Genomic DNA, 23,834 nt, shown 5'->3' with positions numbered 1-23,834 from the left:
ACTCTCAGAGGGTTCGATTCTCGCACAGCGCTGCATGTCCCTATGGACAGATAGATTAACCTCTGAGAGTGCTGATTAACCTTGATTAACCGGGATCGGTGTCCCCCCGTGGGATGGTTGAGCTAACATAGGCTAATGTGATTAGCATGAGATTGTAAGTAACAAGAACATTTCTCAGGACATAGACTTATCTGATATGGGCAGAAAGCTTAAATTCTTGTGAATCTAACTTCACTGTCCAATTTACAGTAGCTATTACAGTGAAAGAATACCATGCTATTGTTTGAGGAGAGTGCACAGTTATCAACTTGAAAATCTATCAATAAACCAATTAGGCACATTTCGGCAGACTTGATACAACATTTGACCAGACATGCAATGGTTCATTGGATCAGTCTAAAACTTTGCACATACACTGCTACCATCTAGTGGCCAAAATCTAAATTGCACCTAACTGGAATAATACATTATGGCCTTTCTCTTGCATTTCATAGATGTTGAATCCCTCCCCCCCAAAAAATATGTTTTTTTTTCTTTGTATTATCTTTAACCAGATCTAATGTGTCATATTCTCCGATATTATTTTCACATGTTTCCATTCAAATGGTATCAAGAATATGCATATCCTTGCTTCAGGTCCTGAGCTACAGGCAGTTAGATTTGGGTATGTCATGTTAGGTGAAGGAAAAAAAAGTCAGATCCTTATTAATCATGGCTAGTGAAGTGCCAGTGAGATGGATTGTGAGATGCATACACGTACAATACCAGTCAAAATTTTGGACACACCTACTTATTTTTTAAAATTATTATATATATATATTGTAGAAAGTTAGTGAAGACATCAAAACTATGAAATAACACATATGGAATCATGTGTTAAAGTCAATATTTTATATTTGAGATTGTCCAAAGTAGCCACCCTTTGCCATGATGACAGCTTTGCACACTCTTGGCATTCTCTCAACCAGTTTCATGAGGTTGTCACCTGGAATGCATTTAAATTAACAGGTGTGCCTTGTTAAAAGTTAATTTGTGGAATTTCTTTCCTTCTTAATGTGACCCAGAGTTACCTCTGCTGCAGAGGATAAGTTCATTAGAGTTAACTGTACCTCCGATTGCAGTCCAAAATAAATGCTTCACAGAGATTAAGTAACAGACACATCTCAACATCAACTGGTCAGAGGAGACTATGTGAATCTGGCCTTCATGGTCGAATCTCTGCAACGAAACCACTACTAAAGGATACCAATAAGAAGAGACTTGCTTGGGCCAAGAAACACAGCAATGGACATTAGACCGGTGGAAATCTGTTCTTTGGTCTGATGAGTCGAAATTTGAGATTTTTGTTTCTAACCGCCATGTCTTTGTGAGACACCGAGTAGGTGAATGGGTGATCTCCGCATGTGTGGTTCCCACCGTGAAGCATGGAGGAGGAGGTGTGATGCTGTGGGGGTGCTTTGCTGGTGATTTATTGAGAATTCAAGGCCCACTTAACCAGCATGGCTACCACAGCATTCTGCAGCGATACGCCATCCTATCTGGTTTGCGCTTAGTGGGACTATAATTTGTTTTTCAACAGGACAATGACCCAAAACACACCCCCAGGCTATGTAAGGGCTATTTGACCAAGGAGAGTGATGGAGTGCGGCAGATTAACTGGCCTCCAAAATCACCCGAGCTCAAACCAGTTGAGATGGTTTGGGATGAGTTGGCCCGCAGAGTGAAGGAAAAGCAGCCAACAAGCGCTTAGCATATGTGGGAACTCTTTCAAGACTGTTGGAAAAGCATTCCACATGAATCTGGTTGAGAGAATGCTAAGAGAGTGCAAAGCTGTCATCATGGCAAAGGGTGGCTACTTTGAAGAATTTCAAATATAAAATATATTTGTTTAACAGTTTTTGGTTACTACATGATTCCATGTGTGTTATTTCATAGATTTGATGTCTTCACTATTATTCTACAATGTAGAAAATAGTAAAATAAAGAAAAACCCCTGAATGAGTATGTGTGTCCAAACTTTTGATTGGTACTGTACTGTATGTGCTTTGTACTCATACCCAGTCATGCACTCGCACACACATGCACTCACACATTTTAAATACTTTATTTGAATCCACCAATCAAATTTACAAAAAAAGGATCCAACCATTTCAAAGGTCCCTGTATGCATGGCACTCAAGGGTACAGAAAGCACCTCCTTCACCAAAGAGCTAGGCTGCCCACAACAGCTAAAACAGAGCAGTACCTAGCCAATTGCTTTGCCCTAGTTTTTGTCAGGCCTGCAATGTGAAGGCCACACACTGCAAGCCTGTGTATGTGGCCGAGACTGCCGAATATCAGCGCCACCAGCTTGCACCTACACCAGAGGCTGTCCAAGAAAGCCACGAGGGGCTGGTACTTAAGCAGCTTATTGGCAAAGGCCTGCTCCATATAGCCGTCACATGAACAGCCCACTTCCAAAATGAACACCTCCCCCAGGCCTCCTCCTCAACAACAATATCTGCCGTATTTGGCACATAGGAAAACACATCATCATGAACACCGAACCAGCTTCCCCTTCCCCTTATGCATATGTGCGGTTGGTGAGACCACTTTTCCCACCGTGCTGGCTATCAGGTCAACAAGACGGTCATGTTTAGCCATGTACAAATCCTTGTATGAACAGCAGCTATTCACAACATGGGCAATGGACTCCATTACATTTCACTCATGTAGAATACAAAATGTGTCATGGTTTGCAGGGTACCAGAGTGCTAGATTATATTTTGTTGGTAGAACTTGCAGCCTCGCCTTAACAGTAAAGGTGAGAATGTCCTTGCCAATGGCAGCATTCTAGTACATGGAAAGAGAGACAGAGTGGTCAGCACAGTCCACCCACACAGTCTCCCTTCCCTACTGTGCAGTATCGACCCATGCTGAAAGGCTGCAAGACTGTAATGGAGAATTCGGAGAAAAGAGAAAGTCTCGACTGGCTTAGGAGAACCAGCCCACACCCAGAGGTGATTCTAGAAGCTTACGCTTAGGCATGGGTGGCCAGAAATCCATCAAGGCTTTTTAACCCAGCTTAATGCGGTCTCTATTTACTCGGGATTCTCGTGCCTAAGTGGATATTTTCATACTGTCTCACAGACCCATGACAGGCACGTTTACCCAACACTCTCCACCCAAGCTCCTCATCCACGTACAGTAGCTGCCAGTATTTCCTGTCTGATGTTTGTGTTGTTGTTTGGAAAATGAACATCTTTATTGTCTGATGAAAGTAACCCACCGGCATTGTTATTCTGCTGCTTGACAGGGCTCTTGAGCTGACGGGTACATCTGATGAGCGGGTGATAAATCACTCACCGCTCCACCATGACAGTGTGCTCATCTGGGCTAGGTGAATGGTCACCGATTCCTGTGTGTAACGTGTGCCAAAGTTAGGCCAGGTCTGTTCGAAACAAACAGAGCACACATGGCACAGACACACGGCTAGCCTGGGTATTTTAGTTCAGCTGACACATTGAGATGTTTTCAACTCCATTAGCTCAGTACATCATGAATCAAAAATTCAGGAAATGGTAGATCTGGGAAATGTGAGCTATCTATTTACATATGGCTATAATTATTAATTATTTTGAATAATACCATATGTAGTATCTTCTCCCTTCCACTCCTAATTTTGTTGTAATTCTGTAAATGATGGCAATGCTGTTTAATGGAAAACTCTTGTGACGTTGGATTGATTAATGTGACGACTGCTGTTCATCGAATGATTAACTGTTTCTAATTATGTGATGAAATGAATCAGGTAATTATTAACTCATTAACCTGGGGCTTCATGGGAAAGTTTTGGCTTTATTGAGTTTCTATTTCCCAAATTAACTCAAAGAATAACAGAATATCGATTTTACAACAGTCGCTAATGAATTAATTTCCTCTACAGTCTCATTATAAACGTTGCATAATCTGGGAATCTGCACAAATCCGAGTCTCACTAAATAAGTCCTTACTACACCAATTGAGTTGATTATTTATTTACTGACAAGCTAAAATGATAATACAAGATACACATACACTACCGTTCAAAAGTCTGGGGTCACTTAGAAATGTCCTTGTTTTTTAAAGAAAAGCCCATTTTTTTGTCCATTAAAATAATATCAAATTGATCAGAAATACTGTGTAGACATTGTTAATGTTGTAAATGACTATTGTAGATGGAAACGACTGATTTTGTATGAATATCTACATAGGCGTACAGAGGCCCATTATCAGCAACCGTCACTCCTGTGTTACAATGGCACGTTGTGTTAGCTAATCCAAGTTATCATTTTAAAAGGCAAATTGATCCATGTGATCCATTGATCCAACTCTTGGCAGAGTTCTTCTGTCCAGTGTTTGTTTTCTTTTGCCCATCTTAATCTTTTCTTTTTATTTGCCAGTCTGATATATGGATTTTCCTTTGCAACTCTGCCTAGAAGGCCAGCATCCCGGAGTCGCCTCTTCACTGTTGACGTTGAGACTGGTGTTTTGTGGGTACTATTTAATTATGCTGCCAATTGAGGACTTGTGAGGTGTCTGTTTCTCAAACTAGACACTCAAATGTACTTGTCCTCTTGCTCAGTTGTGCACCGGGGCCTCCCACTCCTCTTTCTATTCTGGTTAGTGCCAGTTTGCGCTGTTCTGTGAAGGGAGTAGTACACAGCGTTGTATGAGATCTTCAGTTTTTTTACAATTTATCGCATGGAATAGCCATCATTTCTCAGAACAAGAATAGACTGACGAGTTTCAGAAGAAAGGTCTTTGTTTCTGGCCATTTTGAGCCTGTAATCGAACCCACAAATGCTGATGCTCCAGATACTCAACTAGTCTAAAGAAGGCCCATTTTATTGCTTCTTTAATCAGAACAATAGTTTTCAGCTGTGCTAACATAATTGCAAATGGGTTTTCTAATGATCAATTAGCGTTTTAAAATGATAAACTTGGATTAGCTAACACAACGTGTCATTGGAACACAGGAGTGATGGTTGTTAGGTTATATTACTTGTTAGATATTACTGCATGGTCGGAACAAGAAGCACAAGCATTTCGCTACACTTGCATTAACACCTGCTAACCATATGTATGTGACAAATACATTTGATTTGATTTGCTGATAATGGTCCTCTGTACGCCTATGTAGATATTCCATAAAAAATCTGCCGTATCCAGCAACATTAGTAATTTACAACATTAACAATGTCTACACTGTATTTCTGATCAATTTGATGTTATTTTAAAGGACAAAAAAATTGCTTTTCTTTCAAAAGCAAGGACATTTCAAAGTGACCCCAATCCTTTGAATGATAGATTACACAAACACACAGTCTAGGATATTGATTAGAACTTAGTACAATGAAACAGGTCCCTAGTGGGCCAACACAATATGACACGTGTTACATAAAATAGGGATTTCAAAAGAGAAAGAAAGAGCGAGAGTGCACGAGAGAAATGCACACTTTGGTACATTTGTAAACTATGCTTAGTTTAACCTTGACCTTGCCCCGAACTGCCACTCTTACTATGGGTCAGAATATAATGATGTAATTACATTTCGAAGGTCTCCGATGGGGTCTCTCCTTGTGGACCAAGTTCCGACCTCTCCTCTGATGGCGACACTTCTGTTGTTACCGGGTGTAACTCTCTGATTGTCCACGCAATGTCAGTGTCCTTTCTCTTAGTGGTTTGTTTCCTCGACCTTGTTGTGAAGCAGGGGTCTTCTGAGGACGGCTAGTCAGCCATATAGGTGGTTCCAGCATGGCAATGAAAGCAGTGTAGACACACGATTCCTTGGAGAGAATAACCGGGTGGTCCTGCTTGAGTTCACCCTCTTAGACACAGCTACTCCTCCGTAGCATAGATTGTTAAAAGGTTCCTTTGTCTTCTTCAACCTCGTGTTTCGTTTTGGGGTTACAACTAATCGGACCTTGGCTGCAGCTCGTGGTCCCTAGTCATAATGTTAATTCTTAACTCACATGTTTTACACCCTCGGGTCAGAAATGGGCGTTTCCGCCTTTATGGCAAGTTGTCTGGGCATAACTAGTTGCGAGGCAAGGTCTGGATTTTACTCAGATCCAATTTAGACAACTAACTTCACATTTCATCTTTACATAAACATTATCTTTGATCTGGACATTTTCCACACAACGTACAGTATGCAAACATCAAGTGCATATTATGAAAACTCTTCAAGTTGCAATGTTTTCGTTATAACGTCGTCATTTCACTTTTAATAGCATAACAAAAATGACATTCATTTTCATATTCCATCTATCGTCATTACTACCATTTTGGCTGACAAAACATATTGTCCCAAAGTCCATTTATTGCATGTTACTGTTCAGAGGTAGCTTCTCCATAGACCCATCGGGGCGGCAAGTAGCCTAGTGGTTAGAGCGTTGGACTGCTAACCGAAAGGTTGCACGATTGAATCCCCGAGCTGACAAGGTAAAAATCTGTTGTTCTGCCCCTGAACAAGGCAGTTAACCAACTGTTCCTAGGCCGTTGAAAATAAGAATTTGTTCTTAACTGACTTGCCTAGTTAAATAAAGTTAAAATAAAAATCATGCATTCCATACTGAGAGGACAAAGGGATTTTGTCTGCTCCCTTAAGATTTACAATGGGCGTGAGGTGTCATAAACCCCCCCCCCCCCCACATCCATACCTCTCAATCTCTCCCCCGCTGGTGGGTGTGAGAGATATCGCTGTAGGATTATGGTCCACACGGTAACCTGACCTGCACAGGCCAGTCATGACACTCTGCAACTACCTTGCCTCTTGTTAGATCATGAAACCAATGAGAGCATATGGGGTTTTAATGAAAAAGGTGTTTTTTTATGCAGATGCTAATGAGTGGTTGTATAATTATGTCCATATTGATCAGAGAGGGAGAGAGGAGAGAATAAATATAGAGGGAAGGTGGGAAAGAGCAAGAGAGGAAGGAAAGGAAGATATTTGTAGATAAATACTCTGATTGAATAAAAACACAATTCCTTCCTGTCTAGTTTGAAAGCAGGCCAGTGATGTAAATAACCCCAGAGTTAACCATCGGTCTCTTTGTTTGGGTTGTGTGCGAGTGAGTGTGTTATTTTCCTCTCCCTTTCTAAAGTAAGGACTCGACAGTACATCGGTGTATTATTATACACTGTTTTTCTGCTCTGCAAATGCAAATGAGGTCTGATTCCCTAGAGCATATTTCCGACAACATGTGCAAAAGTTCTAAGCAGGAGTGCAAGGCGACGAGTTGGGCTGATTTGGAGTCGCTGCAGAGTTTAACTCGGCACTCCCGCTGAGGTCAGCCGTGAATTTCAACAGTTTAGAGGGAGACGTATCTGTCATGTACTCTAAGATTATAATGTAAATAGAATAGAATAAAGTTGAGAATATTATAGTTAAGTCGAGCATATCATATAAATTGATCAAATAAAACAGGTTTGAATACAGTCTGGTGTAGATTTGAATCAGTTTGCTACTCCATTGTGGAATGTGTTTCATCACACCCAATAGCTGTTTTCTGATTTTGATTTTATTGTTGTCTATAACCTACGCTATGTTAGCGTATTTTTTTCTGAAAACATATCAAGGGTTAGGGTTAGTGTACAAAACATTATGAGCACCTGCTCTTTCCATGACATGGACTAAGTCCATGTGAAAGCTATGATCCCTTACTGAATACACTTCAATGTGTGTAGATGAAGGGGAGGAGACAGGTTAAAGAAGGATTTTTAAGCTTTGAGACCATTGAGACATGGATTGTGTATGTGTGACTTTCTGAGGGTAAATGGGCGAGACAAAAGATTTAAGTGCCTTTTGAACGGGGTATTGTCGTAGGCGCCAGATGCACCGGTTTGTGTCAAGAACTGCAACACTGCTGAGTTTTTCTTGTCAACAGTTTCCTGTGTATCAAGAATGGTCCACTACCCAAAGGACATCCAGCCAGCTTGACACAACTGTGGGCCAGCATCCCTGTGGAATGCTTTCGACACCTTACTAATTGAGGCTGTTCTCAATATTGGGAAGGTGTTCTTAATGTTTTATACACTCAGTGTATATAATGCTGTGTCTCTCTCTCTCTCACCCACAGGTCAATGGACATCCTCCACAAGGGACCCAGTTGTTTCCTTTAGTCCCCAGTGCCGACACCCAGATGCTGCTTAGGTAGTCACCCTTACCCCCTGCTCAGCGGCACCCTGACCACATGTAGCTGCCCTTCTCTGCTAGGCCAACACAGCCCACACAGTCTTCATGAGGATCACGACCCTGCCAGACCACACCAGATAGAGGTATGTATATCAGTACAGTGTACTTCGATACATCTCGTATTGAACAGCACTTGGCAATCTTGAGATGTTACACAGTGTGCATAATGGACAGACTTTCTTTTGAATATTGTAATGAGGCAGCAGTGGCTTGATGGTGGACAGCTGTCTTGGTCTTGATTTCAATGGCGTGAAGAGGCATGAAGGGGGAACGTTGACATATCCAAGACAAGAGACAGCTCCCTCACACTGCCAATCTGCTGGCCATCCGGCCCATCAATAGTAATGATTTTGATTATTTAAGTCACAATCCAAATCCACGGACCTAACCCTAAACCACCAGTTGGTTTTTCGGGATCTAATTTCCCAAGAACTGAATTGATAGAATTTAAAGAAAGCCTTTCCCATTCCTGTTCATCTGAGGTTTAAGGGCTGATTTTTACTTTTCACAACCGGGTGCCATGGCAGCACCTGCTATACCTTCCCTCTGGGAGAGCTGTCCTTAGTGTTTAGAGGTTTAAGGTCAAAGGTCAGTGTCATAGCCTCTATCAAGTACAGGGACCTGCTGTAGCCTGTCCCCTGAGACAGCTGCCCCTGTCTGGCCTGGGGTCAAAAGTCACCCTAACACAAAGTGACAGGCATTAACAGGAAGTAAAACCTACCACAACACCAACACAACACCATACATAAATAAAATCTGCTCAGTCCATTAGCACAAACTAAACTACTACTTGTAACGTTGGAAAGAATACTGTAGCTGTGCCTATGCACAGCCAGGGATTTATTTTGTGCCAGCCCATGCAGTCTTAATTCATTCAGGCACTTTCAATGTTGCTTTAAAAGCCAGAAACATTGATGCTCACCCTACATTTAGCTGTGAATCGATCACTGAACTAGCTGTAACAAAGAAGAGAAATAGGGATAATGCATGAAGATAACACAGTATGCAGTCTGAGTGAGTCATTTTGTAATTTGCCTGGATAGGTCTTGCAGAATTTCTCAGCTATTCTGAGACCTTGACATTTCTGTAAAAACAAGTAACGGACCTCAAAGTGCCCTTTTTGTATTTGCATGTTGTTACGTTTTTTAATTTAAGGAAAACACTGCGGTAGAAATGCCAACAGGTCATTTGGGGGCAGGTGGTGGTGTTAAATGTGCATAAATTGATATTTATGCTTCTTTGAGTTAATGGAGAAAAACAGAGAAGAAAAACAGATTCCCTTGGAATGATTTGAATATTGATTTTGATATTGACATTATGGAGGGGTGGCTGGTTGGGTGGCTGGGTGGTGTTTAGGATGGATGCATGGATGGATGGATGTATGGGTGGGTGGTTGGATGGGTGCATGGGTGGATGCATAGGTGAATTGGTGGAATGGTGGATTGTTTGATGTGTAGTAGGTAGGGCAGGTGATGAAGATCAGAGAGAGTAAGATAAGAGAGAGTAGGATAGCAGGATCCCATATGGAAAAGATATAGAAGAATTTAACAAGATTCCTATATGTTCTACCTGGAACTTGTAAGTAATACTGTACATATGGCAGCAAGTACACTTACAAGATTCTTGTAATATCTGACTTATACGGGTGGTTAAAATGTAGAAATAACAAAAATGTTGCATGTATTATATAAATGTATTATATAAAAAACATACATGAGACATTAAGCTAAGCCTTCTAAGGTCTCACATACATGTGACATACACACATCAAAGCACTTGCATACCACTGTCTGACATCATTGAAGCATGTGATGTGACACTTATTGAAAAAATAATCAACGTCCTCAGCGAGGAGGAGCAGAAGGAGGAGGAAAGGGAAAAGCAGAAGGAGGGGGAGGACAGAAGAGGAGCAGGAGGACAAAAGGGGAAAGCAGGAGGAGGAGAGGAGGAGGATGGGAGGACAGGAGGAGGAAAGGGGAAAGCAGGAGAATGAGGGGAGGAGGAGAGGGGAGGAGGAGCAGTGGGAGAAGAACACAGTTGGGGAGGAGGGGAGAGGCAGATGGGAGGATGAGAGGAGGAGGAGGAGAAGCAGGAGGAGGAAAGGGGAAAGCAGAAGGAGGGGGATGAGAGGAGGAGGAGGAGAGGGGAGGAGAGGAGGAAGAGGAGAGGACAACAGAAGGAGGAGGAATTACTTTGATTGCTGCATTGAATCTATTTAGTTATTAAGTAGAGATCTCACAAAAGCCATTCTCATGATAGCATGTTGTTAGTAGTCAGTGACAAATATCAAACCTAAGTAGGGATGGGCTTGGTTAAAACCCTGGTTGGGAGACCAAAGGCATACCTGTAGATAAATCAACTGTCCAGTAGGAGGTGCTGCATAACCTTAACCATGGAAACTCCAAACATGAAAATGTACATACAGTGGTTGCTCCTTTAAAAGTTGCATCATACTGCAGCACACCTTGCAGGCTGCTGCAGCATTCTGTGGCATGTTATCTAATTGTCAGCCATTTTTTCTGTTAATGCAAGTTAGTGCTAGTTTGACCACCAGAGGGCATCTTTGAGAGGCATTTGATAGTCTTCCATATTGCCATTACTGGAGAATTGAACACCTTTTTTGTAATAACATAGTATATGGGAATTAATTTGATTAATATTATGATGTATCTATTCCGAGAAAAACCAAACTCTCTGGGTTTCCATTAGGATGGAATGGAAAACATGACGCTGTACAACGTGATGGTCGGGAGTAGGCTACAGCATAAGAAGATTGGAGGATTCTAAATTGTTTGCCTTCATTAGACATATTTCTTCCAATATTTATGTAAATCAGTTACATTTATTCCCATAGTAATTCCTTATGGATCCATAACTAAATCAACATCTGCATTTTGAAAGAGTATTTTTATCATTATTTTATTAACGAAAGCATGAAGATGCTGATGAAGAAATATGGTACTGTACAGTAAATGGTTTTACATTTGGATAATAAAGCATTTAAAGCATGAAGATATAAGCCACCTGCATTTGTTTATTAGGCTACTGTGCAGTCTGACCCATTTTACTCACCCTAGCAGAGCTGGTTAGGCAGTTTTCGTGTTTACCAAAAGGTTGATGACTGTAACTGTGCTGCTGGAAGCAATTTAATTATGCTTTTTTTGCCGACGGTTACTGACACCGGCCATATTCAACAGGTGTTGAGCGCTCGTAAATTCATTATTTTGCGCTCTGGTACACACAGACGAGAGTGCTCTGAAATCGGAGTACTGTAGATAGCCAGAGCGAATTTAAGAAAACACCCGAATGTCCATTGAGAACACACGATGACTACACCGCAAGAACACAGTGGCCTCTATCATTCTTAACTGTAAGAAGTTTGGAACCACCAAGACTCTTCCTAGAGCTGGCCGCCCAGCTAAAGGGAGGTGACTGAGGGAGGTGAGGTGACCAAGAACCCGATGGTCACTCTGACAGAGCTCTAGAGTTCCTCTGTGGAGATGGGAGAACCTTCCAGGAGGACAACCATCTCTGCAGCACTCCACCAATCAGGCCTTTATGGTGGAGTGGCCAGAGAGAAGCCACTCCTCAGTAAAAGGCACATGACAGCCCGCTTGGAGTTTGCCAAAAGGCACCTAAAGACTCTCAGACCACGAGAAACAAGATTCTCTGGTCTGATGAATCCAAGATTGACCACTTTAGCCTGAATGCCAAGCGTCACGTCTGGAGGAAACCTGGCACCATCCCTACGGTGAAGCATGGTGGTGCTAGCATCATGCTGTGGGGATGTTTTTCAGCGGTAGGGACTGGGAGACTAGTCAGGATCAAGGCAAAGATGAACGTAGCAAAGTACAGAGAGATCCATGATGAAAACCTGCTCCAGAGCGCTCAGGAACTCAGACTGGGGGTGAAGGTTCACCTTTCAACAGGACAACGACCCTAAGCACACAGCCAAGACCTTCGCAGGAGTGGCTTTGGGACAAGTCTCTGAATATCCTTGAGTGGCAAAGACAGAACCCAGACTTGAACCCGATCGAACATCTCTGGCGAGACCTGAAAATAGCTGTGCAGCAAAGCTGTAAGGGGTGCGTACTGGCGGTAGAGAAGTCAGGCGCAGGAGAGCAAAAATTGATTTACAACGGCACAGTTTAATAATAAAAACCACCGTTAACAGAACAATAAATCAAATGGGTACAAAACCCATCAATCACCAGCATAACATGCACAAGCACAATAAATCAAATGGGTACAAAACCCATCAACCACCAGCATAACATGCACAAGCACTTACAGCAAACAATTCCGGACAAGGACATGGGGGCAACAGAGGGTTAAATACACAACATGTAATGATGGAATCGAAACCAGGTGTGTGGGAAGACAAGACAAAACAAATGGAAAATGAAAGGTGGATCGGCGATGGCTAGAAGACCGGTGATGTCGACTGCCGAACGTCGTCCGAACAAGGAGGGACCGACTTCGGAGGAAGTCGTGAAAGGTGCTTCAACAACGTACTGAGTAAAGGGTCTGAATACTTATGTAAATGTGATATTTCTGATTGATTGAATTTTTTTTTGAATAAGGCTGTAACCTAACAAAATGTGGAATAAGTCTAGGGGTCTTTCCGAAGGCATTGTAAGTGAACACATACAAATACTCCACTGACATATAAGGCAACACATACAAATTCTTACCAGATTATTATTAGATGTTTTACAAATCATCTTCGTCTGCCATATAAAATTCTTATTTGATTTGTATGATTATTTTCCATATGGGATCTTATGTTGGCGATTATGATGGATGGATATGGGAGTTGAGGCAAAGGTGATAGAGGATGAGAGATATGAAGGAATGTACTGTAGATGAGGGACATGTATAGATGGGCTCAATGGGGCAGTGGGAGGAGGGTCTTGGAGACACGGATGAGTCTTAGCATATTTATCCAGAGAGGGAGTGTGTCTTCGCCAAGGGTAATTCACTGGGAGTTGCTGTGAAATGGAGCAAGTCTGCTGAAGCTGACAGAGATTATTCAAACATTTTCCGGGGAGTTGTGACAGAAGAGAGTGGTTCAGAAATCAGACTCAATCATAATGTACTGGGTCCCATCACAGACTGCAGAGTTTTCCCTTGGGCACCCATGCAGCACAACTATAATTAAAGAAAACATAGGCAAAAACCGAAGGATATTTGCTACTGCGGGACAGGGGAGAATGCATACATTCTCTATGCATTTTGTAGGTTTAGAAATACTAGTCAAATAGCATCGATTTACATACGGTAGGGCCATGGAATCCCTGATTTCAGCTAGATTTGCATAGGAAAGTTTGATGAAGCATACTCAAGTGGATTTTATAATGCTCTGAGGCTGAAGGACTAGATATTTTTCACATGATGGAGGGATAGGAAGTAGGCAAACTGACAGAAAAATGCCTACTTTTTATTCCAGCGTCACATGGATCAAATTCCCAGTTGTTCAGCAGCAGAGCAATTTTAAATGTTTGCTTGATTTCCAAGTACGGTAGTTGTAATACCTCGATGGTTTAGAGCATGGTTCTGGCAACATCAGGGTTGTGTGTTTTGATTCCCACATGGCCTAAATACTGTATATTACATACAGTTTGTCTTAAAACAATATTATATATACTTCACATTTCACAATTCTGCTATTTTCCTCTAGTTTGTCAGCTATGTATGATGCTGATGCTGGCACATTGAGATGGAGTTGATAACCGCAACGTAATTCGCCAAGAGGGGATAAATTAACGGAATATTCAAACGAAATAAAGCAGCATATATCTTTAAACAGTTTATCTTATCTCTTCAAATAGAGGAGCCCTAGAGGGACAGCTGCATGCAGTGATCATGAATGGAGCTCAGTTAGCACTGCTGACTACCAAGTAGGGCCCCCGCCTCGCCTCTTCCAGCTAAAAGGGGCTTTCAAAGGGAACCCGGCTTCCCAGTGTCACCACGTAAAGTCCACAGCCAACAGAATATTTTCTTGGTGCTTTGATTTCACATTCATTTAAGGCTTGCTGTGATGACTCTGCAGGAAATATACACACCCATAAATTATGATCGGTTATGTTAGGTTACGGTTGTAGTCTGCGTTATGGTTGTAGGATGCTTTAGAGGTGTTGTGAGAGAATCATTCAATCGCAGTGCTATGTGTTAGCGGCTGAAGCCCCATTAGACGCACTGAATTCCCTGTGTGGCTTAGATCTTGGTAGTGATCCCGGCCAATGTGGGGATGTGTGGCGAGGGGACCCTTCGTCTTTGAGGTATAATGCTGGTTTTAGGGTTTCACAGCAAAATATTTGATCTCTAAGGCTCCAGTTAAAAGCTTGTTCTTTGAAGGCTTACTGAGTTTATGGTAGAGTAAGTTGACTAAACCCAGAGGATGTTTGCCTTGCAATAATCAAGTAATGTTGTACTCTAACTTAACCGCTGGAACACTACTGAAAATGGCTCCAAAATGCCCTCTAGGAAAGTCTTCACAGTATCTAGCATCAAACAACACCCAGTTAATGTGCAGTGGGTGCGTTATTCCTTTTATTTGACGAGCACAGATGGTGAGAAACTTTTTTTCCCCCTGTTTTCCCATTAATACTGCATAATTGATGTCACACAGCAAAGTTCATGATTAAAGGGATACTTTGGGATTTTAGCAGTGAGGCCCTTCATCTACTAGCGTTAGCACAATTACTGGAAGTCTATGGATATCTACTAGCATACTGTAAATGTACTATATAGGATAGATTGGTATGTTGCCCCTCAGTGTTTGTGTGTCTCATGATGTAACTCAGCAGCTGAGGCAGCGTGTCACATGATTGATTCTCTGCGGTCTCCCTCCTTCTGAGCACCGCCGCAGTCCAACTCAATCCTCGCAGACCCAAGCACAAACAACACAAGTCTCCAAATGTACAATATACTGGCTTTTGAAACCCAATCTCCTTCTCCTAGACCCCTAGTCTGCCTGTTCATCTGCAGTTGCTATGAGACAAACACCTTGGAGCATGCCTTGAGGGTCACCCTGACCAATAATGGAGATGCATGGCTCAGCGTCTTGCTGAAGCACTTTGTTTTCTCTCTTTCCTGTCCATCCCTTTATCTGAGGGAGAGAGTGGTGGTGCGTAATGGGGTGTGTAAAACAGGCTTTTGGTCCATGGCCCTAATGGATAAGCTCCAGACCAGAGCCGCCTTCTGATCAAACGCACAAACCAGAATTGTCTATTTATCCCAAAACAATTTAGAGAATATCAGCGTCATACCGTCAAGTAGGAAAAAAACACCGCTGTGATATTTAACTCATTACTTGCCACAGAAAACAATAACATGAGCGCACATCAGTCAAAACTTGTCAGCCAGACACGCAGGATGTGGTGCCACATTGCCATGATAAACAAACGTTTCATGCGACATGATTAATATCACGCAGCGATACGATTGTCATAGCAATGAAGTTATTGGCAAGTTTAGACGACAAACATCTGCATGTGCCAGATCTTCTCAGTCAGTTTATGTGATAGGCCCTTCTGAGAAGGAGAAAGAATCACGCTGATATATTCCTGTATCAGTCCTCTTTGTAAGGTTTTTGGTGTACTACTGTACTACGTTCTACCAGGCTCCTTTCATCTTGCCTCATGTTTCACATTATACTGTAGAAACTTGGTAGTTTATATGATTAAAAACGATTGATGCTCATGTTTTAACTACTTGGTATTTGCACACGCCTGTAGCCTGTCTTGTACTATCAAGACCAGAATACATTAGTGCTCTTGTACAACTCTTCAGCATTAAAGTGAAAACATACTGACAGTAAGCAGAAGCCCGATTCCCTGAATAACAGACGGACAAGCTATCCCATGTTCTGTTTATCTTAGAGTGGAGGAAACAGCAGCCATCAAGTGTCGCCCAGACTGTCTTTACTCCATGCGTAGTGAACCGCCCTGGGTCTTGCTCTTATTCTCTTCTCCCTCAGCCCAATCCTTAGACGGCGGGGCAGCAGATCTCATTGACTGGGCCCTCCCTGGGCCCCTGGGGCATTGCAGGCCGTTCCACTCCACAGCCAACAGCCTAATCCATCTCCATTGTGGGGAGGCATAGGAGTCAGAGAATTCTGTCTGAGCAGAGCATAGTGGACACTCATCCTGTAAATAAGCTCTGGGATGTCGACAGTTCCCAGTCTCCACACCAAGATTCCCCAGAGAGCTGATGGCTAGCTGCTTGGCATTTCAAGCCGTCTACCTTGGAGAGTTCTGCCCGTATACTGTAACGATGTTTCCCGCTATAGCTGACAGGACTGTGGTTTTAGTAAACATGATATGAGAGGAGCTGGAGATCAGGCCCTCATTCTTTGGGCAGATTGTTTACCTTTAGATGATGGCAGATGGCGTTGTCTTACAGCAACTTAGCCTGAGTGAGATGGTGAGAGTGTGAGAGAGAAATGTATTAACAGCATCCATGTTATTTTGTTGTTTACCTGCATTTCCTCTTATCAAGTTGAAAGTTGCCTGACCGCCATTAACTCAACAGCGGTGCAGCATGTTCCTTGTTAGTCTTTATTTTTATGTACCGTGTTTCTTTGTTCCTTCCCAGCGAAACGGCAATTTACAGTTGCTAATAGCTGTCTGGCAGTACAGTTAATTCCTTTTTAATTATGAAGAGCCAGCAGGTAAGCGTTTTTCAGAGCATCCATCATGCTGCCCTTTTTCATCCACTACGGTATGTACGGTATGGTGGCCTAAATGTCTCACACAGTTATTTGACCTTGAGAGTAACCGCACCAGTGCCTACTGCACCTCTATTCACAAGATCAAATGCATTGTAAAAACAAAACAACAACAAAAAAAGGCTTCCAACGTGGCTTCCGTGGCTTTACTTTCGTTTGGTATTCATCATAGCGTTAGCCCCGTAATCCAAGGTACAGCTGTGAAATGGGTCGGTGAAATGAGATGCATATGGGCAGCTGCTCTGTTTCTGTTGACGCTGCGTGGCTGATGGCCACTTCGTCGCATGAGAGAAGCCATACAGTAACCTCATACACCTCCATTCCCTGGTTTTTATTGAATTCACAGCACAGACAGGAAACAAAAGGCCTATTTAATGGCCTATGACAAATCCCATGCAGATCCTGGTGTATTAAGTTGTAAAGCTGAAAACTGTAACCGCAGAAATACTGTCGTCAGTACAGATAGAGCGTGTGTGTTTAAGGTACTTTGGCATGAACAAGGAATTACCACGATAAAAATATTAAAGTACCATTTCATGGATATGCTTCATGCGCGCGTGAGCGAGAGAGAGGATATATATATATCTATATCTCGGCCATAGTCAGTTCATAGCACTTCAAATCTGTCCCGCTACCTCAGATATTTTTCTATTTGTGATAGGACTACCGATCTTTATTTTAAAGAAAAAACAGTATCTGCCATACCTGGAAGCAGGGTAGATATGAGACACTGTGTGTTTCTGTGTTTGCATGTGTGTGTTTTTTAGAGAGGATTTTAAAATAATGTGTTCGTAAGTGTGTGGGTGGATGACTGCGTGCTTTTGCTACAATTGTATATGCATTGCCAGTTGGCGTCTTCTATACGGATACATTTCTGTTTTCACTCATATTGGAGATGTATGTAGCTATTTAAAAGACTGGCTTTTAGAGAATCCACAGAAGGTAGACCCACTGTGATAAACCCCTTATTAAACTGTGCAGCCAACTAACTTTGTCCAGGGATTGCATGTTGAGTTATGATTTGCTAAGCTATAATTACACAAACCTACTATTTGTCCTTATCTCTTCATTGGGCGTATTAGCACGACGTGTATAATTCCCTAACATCTTAAAGAAGTTCCTATGAGGAGGAAAATAAGATACAAGCTGTTAAGAAAATTGGCTCTCCTGAAACATCACATCAACCTTATGCCTCAGTCTGTGCGAAACATTTAATTCAAGCTATTGCACATTCATTGAAATGCATTCACATACATTTACTGGTTTTAATCACCTGAATGTACTTCAAACACTGCTGTTTTGCATCCTGATCGTGGCTGATAGAGATATTTCATCTCAGTTTTACCACTGTGATAGCTAAATGCATAGATATACATCTTGATTCACCTAGTGAATTCCCCACCTGGCGTCTCACGTCCTGACCAGTGCCTCTCTCCTTTGCCTTGCAGTTTCCCAGAAAGCCCGAGGGAGGATGGACCGGCTGATCTTCTCCTTGTTGATGCTGGCCGTCTCCACCAGGGGGCAGCTGTGCCCCAAGCGCTGCATGTGCCAGAACCTGTCCCCCTCGCTGGCCATCCTCTGCGCTAAGACGGGCCTTCTCTTCGTGCCCACCGTCATCGACCGGCGCACCGTGGAGCTGCGGCTCACTGAGAACTATATCACGGCCATAAGGAGGCGGGACTTTGCCAACATGACTAGTTTGATCCATCTGACGTTGTCCCGCAACACCATAAGCCAGATCATGCCTTACACCTTCGAGGACCTAAAGCGGCTGCGGGCGCTGCACCTGGACAGCAACCGGCTGAGTGTGATCAGGGATGACCACTTTCGGGGGCTCACCAACCTTAGGCACCTGATCTTGGCCAACAACCAGCTGCACAATATCTCTCCCCACGCCTTTGACGACTTCACAGGAACCCTGGAAGACCTGGACCTGTCCTACAACAACCTGGTGGACATCCCCTGGGAGACGATAGGTCGTCTAACCAATGTCAACACCCTTAACATGGACCATAACCTTATAGAGCACGTGCCCCAAGGGATCTTCACCAACCTGCACAAGCTGGCGCGTCTGGACATGACGTCCAATAAGCTTAAGAAGATCCCACCGGATCCACTTTTTCTGCGCATCCCTGTCTACGCTAAAGCCAAAGGATCTCCTCAGTCGTCATTGGTGATGAGTTTTGGTGGAAACCCGCTCCACTGTAACTGTGAGCTGCTGTGGCTGAGGAGGCTGACCAGAGAAGACGATCTGGAGACCTGCGCCTCTCCTCCAGACCTCACAGCCAAGTACTTCTGGACCATCCCCGAGGAGGAGTTCATCTGTGAGCCTCCGGTCATGACCAGGAAGTCTGCCAAGACCTTCACCATGGAGGGCCAACCTACCAGTCTGAAGTGCAAGGCCAATGGAGACCCGGACCCAGAGATTCACTGGATTTCCCCCGAGGGCCGTCTGATCTCCAACACGTCACGGACTGTCACCTTCAGCAACGGCAGCCTGGACATCAACATCACCTCCCTGAAGGACTCTGGAACCTTCACCTGCATTGCCTCCAACGCGGCGGGGGAGTCCACGGGCCAGGTGGAGCTGGTGGTCAACCTCCTCCCTCACTTGGCCAACAGCACCAACCGGCTACGGGAGCCCGACCCTGGTCCTTCAGACATCCTCACCTCGGCCAAGTCCACCTCAACCACGGGCAACGACACACGGAGGAACCAGGAGGGAAGGGTGCTGATGGTGGAGCTGACAGCTAGCTCAGTGCTGATCAAATGGCCATATCAGAACCACGTTCCTGGGATCAGGATGTACCAGGTCCAGTACAACAGTTCCCTGGATGACACACTCATCTACAGGTGAGGAGGGATAGGGATCTAAACAGGGGTGATGGAGAAATGAAGAGGGGAAATAGCTTCAGTCTCTTGGTTAGAATGAGTTAATAACTTTGAACAGTTTTTTTTGTTGTATTAATGAGGTTTTATGATTAAATACCATTTTGACTCACAGATGTAAAATTACATGATGTCTATCAGTAGCAATCATAAGAACACCAGAAACATTTCATCTTGTACAAATGTATGTCATTATAATGAGATGATAAATAGGTGGTAATTACTAATCGTTATTTGCAAGAGATAAACAAGGACACTTTTTCATTTGCTTTGAGAAAATGTTTCCTCTTTTCTTTTGTTATTTATTATTTCTCTCCTTTGTTCTTGTTCCAAGGTAATTATTTTTTGTTTTGATGCTTCCGTCATGGCATATGCCAGGTCCAACATCAATTTATATCAATTTGTAGAGTTTGTATCGCTCTGATAGATGCTGATGGATCGTTCTGTTCGCTCATTAATTATTTTGGTCCTCAAAAAGTATTGGTTTTCATTCAAGTCTCCTCACGTCTTCTTACAGGGCCTGGCCCAGGGCTGTATGCAGGCAACTTTTTTTTCTTCTCTGATCAATGACAGCAGTCACAAAGGGAGAAAATTGATTTAGGATCTCATTTAGGGCGTCCACGCCGAGATTCTGGTGGCAACTCTTAGTGACTGAAGATAGGCAGGTCTGTCCCACTGTGGAAAATGCACAGCCAACACTGAGAGAAAGAGAGAACTTTTCAATCTTTGTTTCAAGGGAAACGTATTCCCCAAGCTGTGTCTGTTACCACGGGGAGTTGGAGGGATGATTTTGAATGCTGAACACGGAGAGGAGCATTGTGCACAGAGAGACACAGTTTGGATTGTGGATAGTTTTAGAGCAGGTACACAGTTTATAGACTGATGCTTCTGTGCTCTGATGCACTCTATCTCAGCAGATAGTGTGGGGAGCCTAAACGAATGAACACGGCAGCAAATTAACTGAATGGACAGGAGAGATGTTACTGTAGGTGAATTTATCTAGTACTAAGGACTTAAACCTGGCTCCCTGATTCTTGTTTCTCATTGACTAGTTGACTGATTTGTTTATTTGGTGTGGGCAAGCAGTGAGCACACACACACATTGTACACACACACACAGTTATGTAAACCTAGCATATTACAGTATGTATCTTGCACTTGTCTACACACCCACTGAAGGGTATGAGCACATAGTACACTCAAAGGCATTCAATACACTAATACAAACACACACCCACACAAACAAAGCAAGTACAGTACAGTACATTTCTTAAACAACTCATCATAAAAAAACATATTTCTTTGTTTTAGATGAATCAGAGGTTTTGTTTGACTCTAGGGCAGCAAAGCTTTCTTAAATTCAGCCTCTGTCTCCCATATTGATTTGGAAGAAGAGAAGAATGTGCATAAGGGACATGTTTCAGAGGCGAGGAGCTCAAGCTAGCAACAACACCCCGAAGCTGTAATTTATAGACATTTTTCAAAAGCTGTGCAGAGGAATGGCGTAACAGCCACTGCCAGGTCCCAGTAAACAACACGCCGCAGCCCAAAAATTATGACGAGCGAATCAGTATAATGCCCACAGGAACTGGGTCGACCAAACGAATGGTCCAGCCTGCCAGCTCGCTACGCATTAGGGCTATGGAAATGTCTGCCGGTACCCTTCTGCTGATTTGGCCCTTTGCAAATTAGCTGCTATGTACGCTTTGGTCTGTTCCAGCTCCTACTCAAAATGTGTCCTTGATCATTTTAGCCATTTCTGTAAAAAATAAAAAACGTCATTTCGGCCCAATAGTGCCCAATAGGGCTTGATAGTCCTTTCCTTCATGTCCGTGGATCTGAAATGAGTTGACAAATGCATTTGATACAGTGTAAATCAATCCGTCTTTTTCACATCAACGGACAGATTTTTTTTTACTATTAAAGGAAGCCATCTGACAGTATTGGGACATGGCCCCTACCATTCCTCTGATGTAGGAAGTGATTGATAGTTTATATCAGAAGCACCTGGGGCCGGCTGTGAGGACCATTGGGTTCCACTGTATATATGCTGGCACAGTCACTTGGGCGGTACCCGTCGATGGCATTGATAGTGTATCCATGCGGGGTGTCACCAGGAAGCAATGGGACCCAGCTGGACTTGGGAGAGACAAAGCCATCCCATTGGGCACACACTGGTTCAGTCATCGTTGTTTCCACGTCATTTCAATGAAATGACGTGGAAGCAACATGGAATAGATGTTGAATTGATGTCTTTGCCCAGTGAGATCATTGGTATGCAACCATTTGCCCACTTGAAGTGTACCTGCGATATCTCTCAGCCAGTCCTTATAAGGACTATATATAGTCAGAACAAATGAAAACAGTAAACATTAGGGATTCTTCTAAACAAAGGCTTGGCAAAGTATGATGCGTGAAGCAAAACGGAGCATTGCATAAGTGAATTCCCCAAATTATGGTTTTGATAAGACTCGGTTGCCAACAAGCTCATCCTATTTTCAAACGTGACAGGTAATTTCCTTTTGGTGTTGTACTTGAAGGCCCCCTGCAAAGAGGGCACAATGATGTGTTCACAGCATTGCCTTGTGAGAAATCAAAATAGAATCAAACAGAAGAGCATTACATTGCTGTACACGGCTTCTCCTGAGCAATGGGTATACCATCAAAGTAGTTGTCTCACTGTGCATGATGGTGCAGCGTATCGCCTGTACAGAGATGGGTAGATAGCCAAAACCTACATATTTAGCCTTTTGTCTGAGGAAACAAGCCGGTCTACCTTGTTCTTTTTGTTAACCACTCTTTACATTGCGGTCCTCAGTGTTGGAACTAACCTCCAAACTGGCCAGGGCTTTAAAGCTTAAAAGTTGACTCATCCAGTCCATATAGTATGTAAGATCGGATCTCGCGTGGAGATCTCGAATAGGGATCCAAGAAAGACAATGTTGTTGCCTGTCTTTTGATAGCGTATTTCAACAAAGAATGGCAACATTATAATGTTTTGTTGTTATCAGATGCCAACAACTGTAACATTAAACGGTAAGACAAACGCGCCTTGTATAAATAGACTGTCGAAGATTGAGTCAAAACACAAAAATCTATTTAAAAGTCAATGAAATCTCTATTATTAATCTCTATAAGTGTTGGTTTTAAGGCTTGCCAGTACAAATTAAACCAGGCGTTGAGTTGAATGTTGGTGTGGGACAGATGAATATCCCAACCTGTTCTTCCTCGTCTACCTGCCCACTTCAACGCTTTCTTCAAGGTTATACGCCGTGACGGCATTTAAGTTATGTACAGCAGGAAAAAGAAGGTGGGGATTCTGATAGGCTGCCATCACGTGTGATATCTCATTTGTATGCATACAGAGTGCTGAAGCTTTCGACTGGTGTTTGTGATATCACACATAATATGCTCAGCTGCACATTACCATGTGCACTACACTTATACTCAGAGACACGGGCATACAAGTGCGCAGACACACACTCTCTCTCTCTGACACACACGCGCGTACACACTGCTCTACTAACTACCATGCAACGTCTGACTCTAAATCTCTAAGCTTAGCCTTTTTCTTTTAAGTGTTCCTTCTTCTTCGGTGCTCCCATTTTCTATGACTGGCCTCTTAGAATCCGGTGATGTTCCCCTTTTTTCCAGGTTTATCCATCTTAGTGGATTCTCCTCACGTGTGCCTCTGTTGGAAAGGGCAGCAAGGGGCCGATTGGCTTTATCCCCTACCAGAAACACCAGACATGAACCCATCTGGGTGTCTCATCTCCGCCCCCCCCAAAAACTCTGCTCCCTTAATGTATACATGCATGCTACTCCGGCTGCATATCAATCAAATCAACTGACTTACCTGACTATCCCTATGCTGGAAAATAAATAACAGACCACTCTCTGAAAAGATATTATAACAAGTTAGACGACTAGACTGCTGAGGATCAAGTGTTTAAAATCAACATGAAATGAGCCGGAATTATGGACCGATTCCTTTGA

At 43.0% G+C, this 23,834-nt stretch overlaps 1 protein-coding gene across 2 annotated transcripts in view; it reads left to right on the top strand.

The window, feature by feature from the left end:
• The window catches only part of LOC106580720 (leucine-rich repeat and fibronectin type III domain-containing protein 1-like protein), a 114,462-nt gene that overhangs the window by 52,283 nt on the left and 38,345 nt on the right, over positions 1 to 23,834 (top strand). For both annotated transcript variants that reach the window (XM_014162059.2, XM_014162060.2), the window contains exons 2-3: positions 8,103 to 8,301; positions 18,398 to 19,802. In XM_014162059.2, the coding sequence (XP_014017534.1) occupies positions 18,421 to 19,802 (1,382 nt within the window). In that variant the 5' untranslated portion in view covers positions 8,103 to 8,301; positions 18,398 to 18,420. The remainder of the gene's footprint in view (positions 1 to 8,102; positions 8,302 to 18,397; positions 19,803 to 23,834) is intronic.

The sequence above is a fragment of the Salmo salar genome, chromosome ssa20 (genome assembly GCF_905237065.1).
Source record: "Salmo salar chromosome ssa20, Ssal_v3.1, whole genome shotgun sequence".
Classification (NCBI taxonomy): Eukaryota; Metazoa; Chordata; class Actinopteri; order Salmoniformes; family Salmonidae; genus Salmo; species Salmo salar.
Note: the sequence above shows the minus strand (reverse complement) of the source record. Positions and strands in the feature narration are given on the sequence as shown.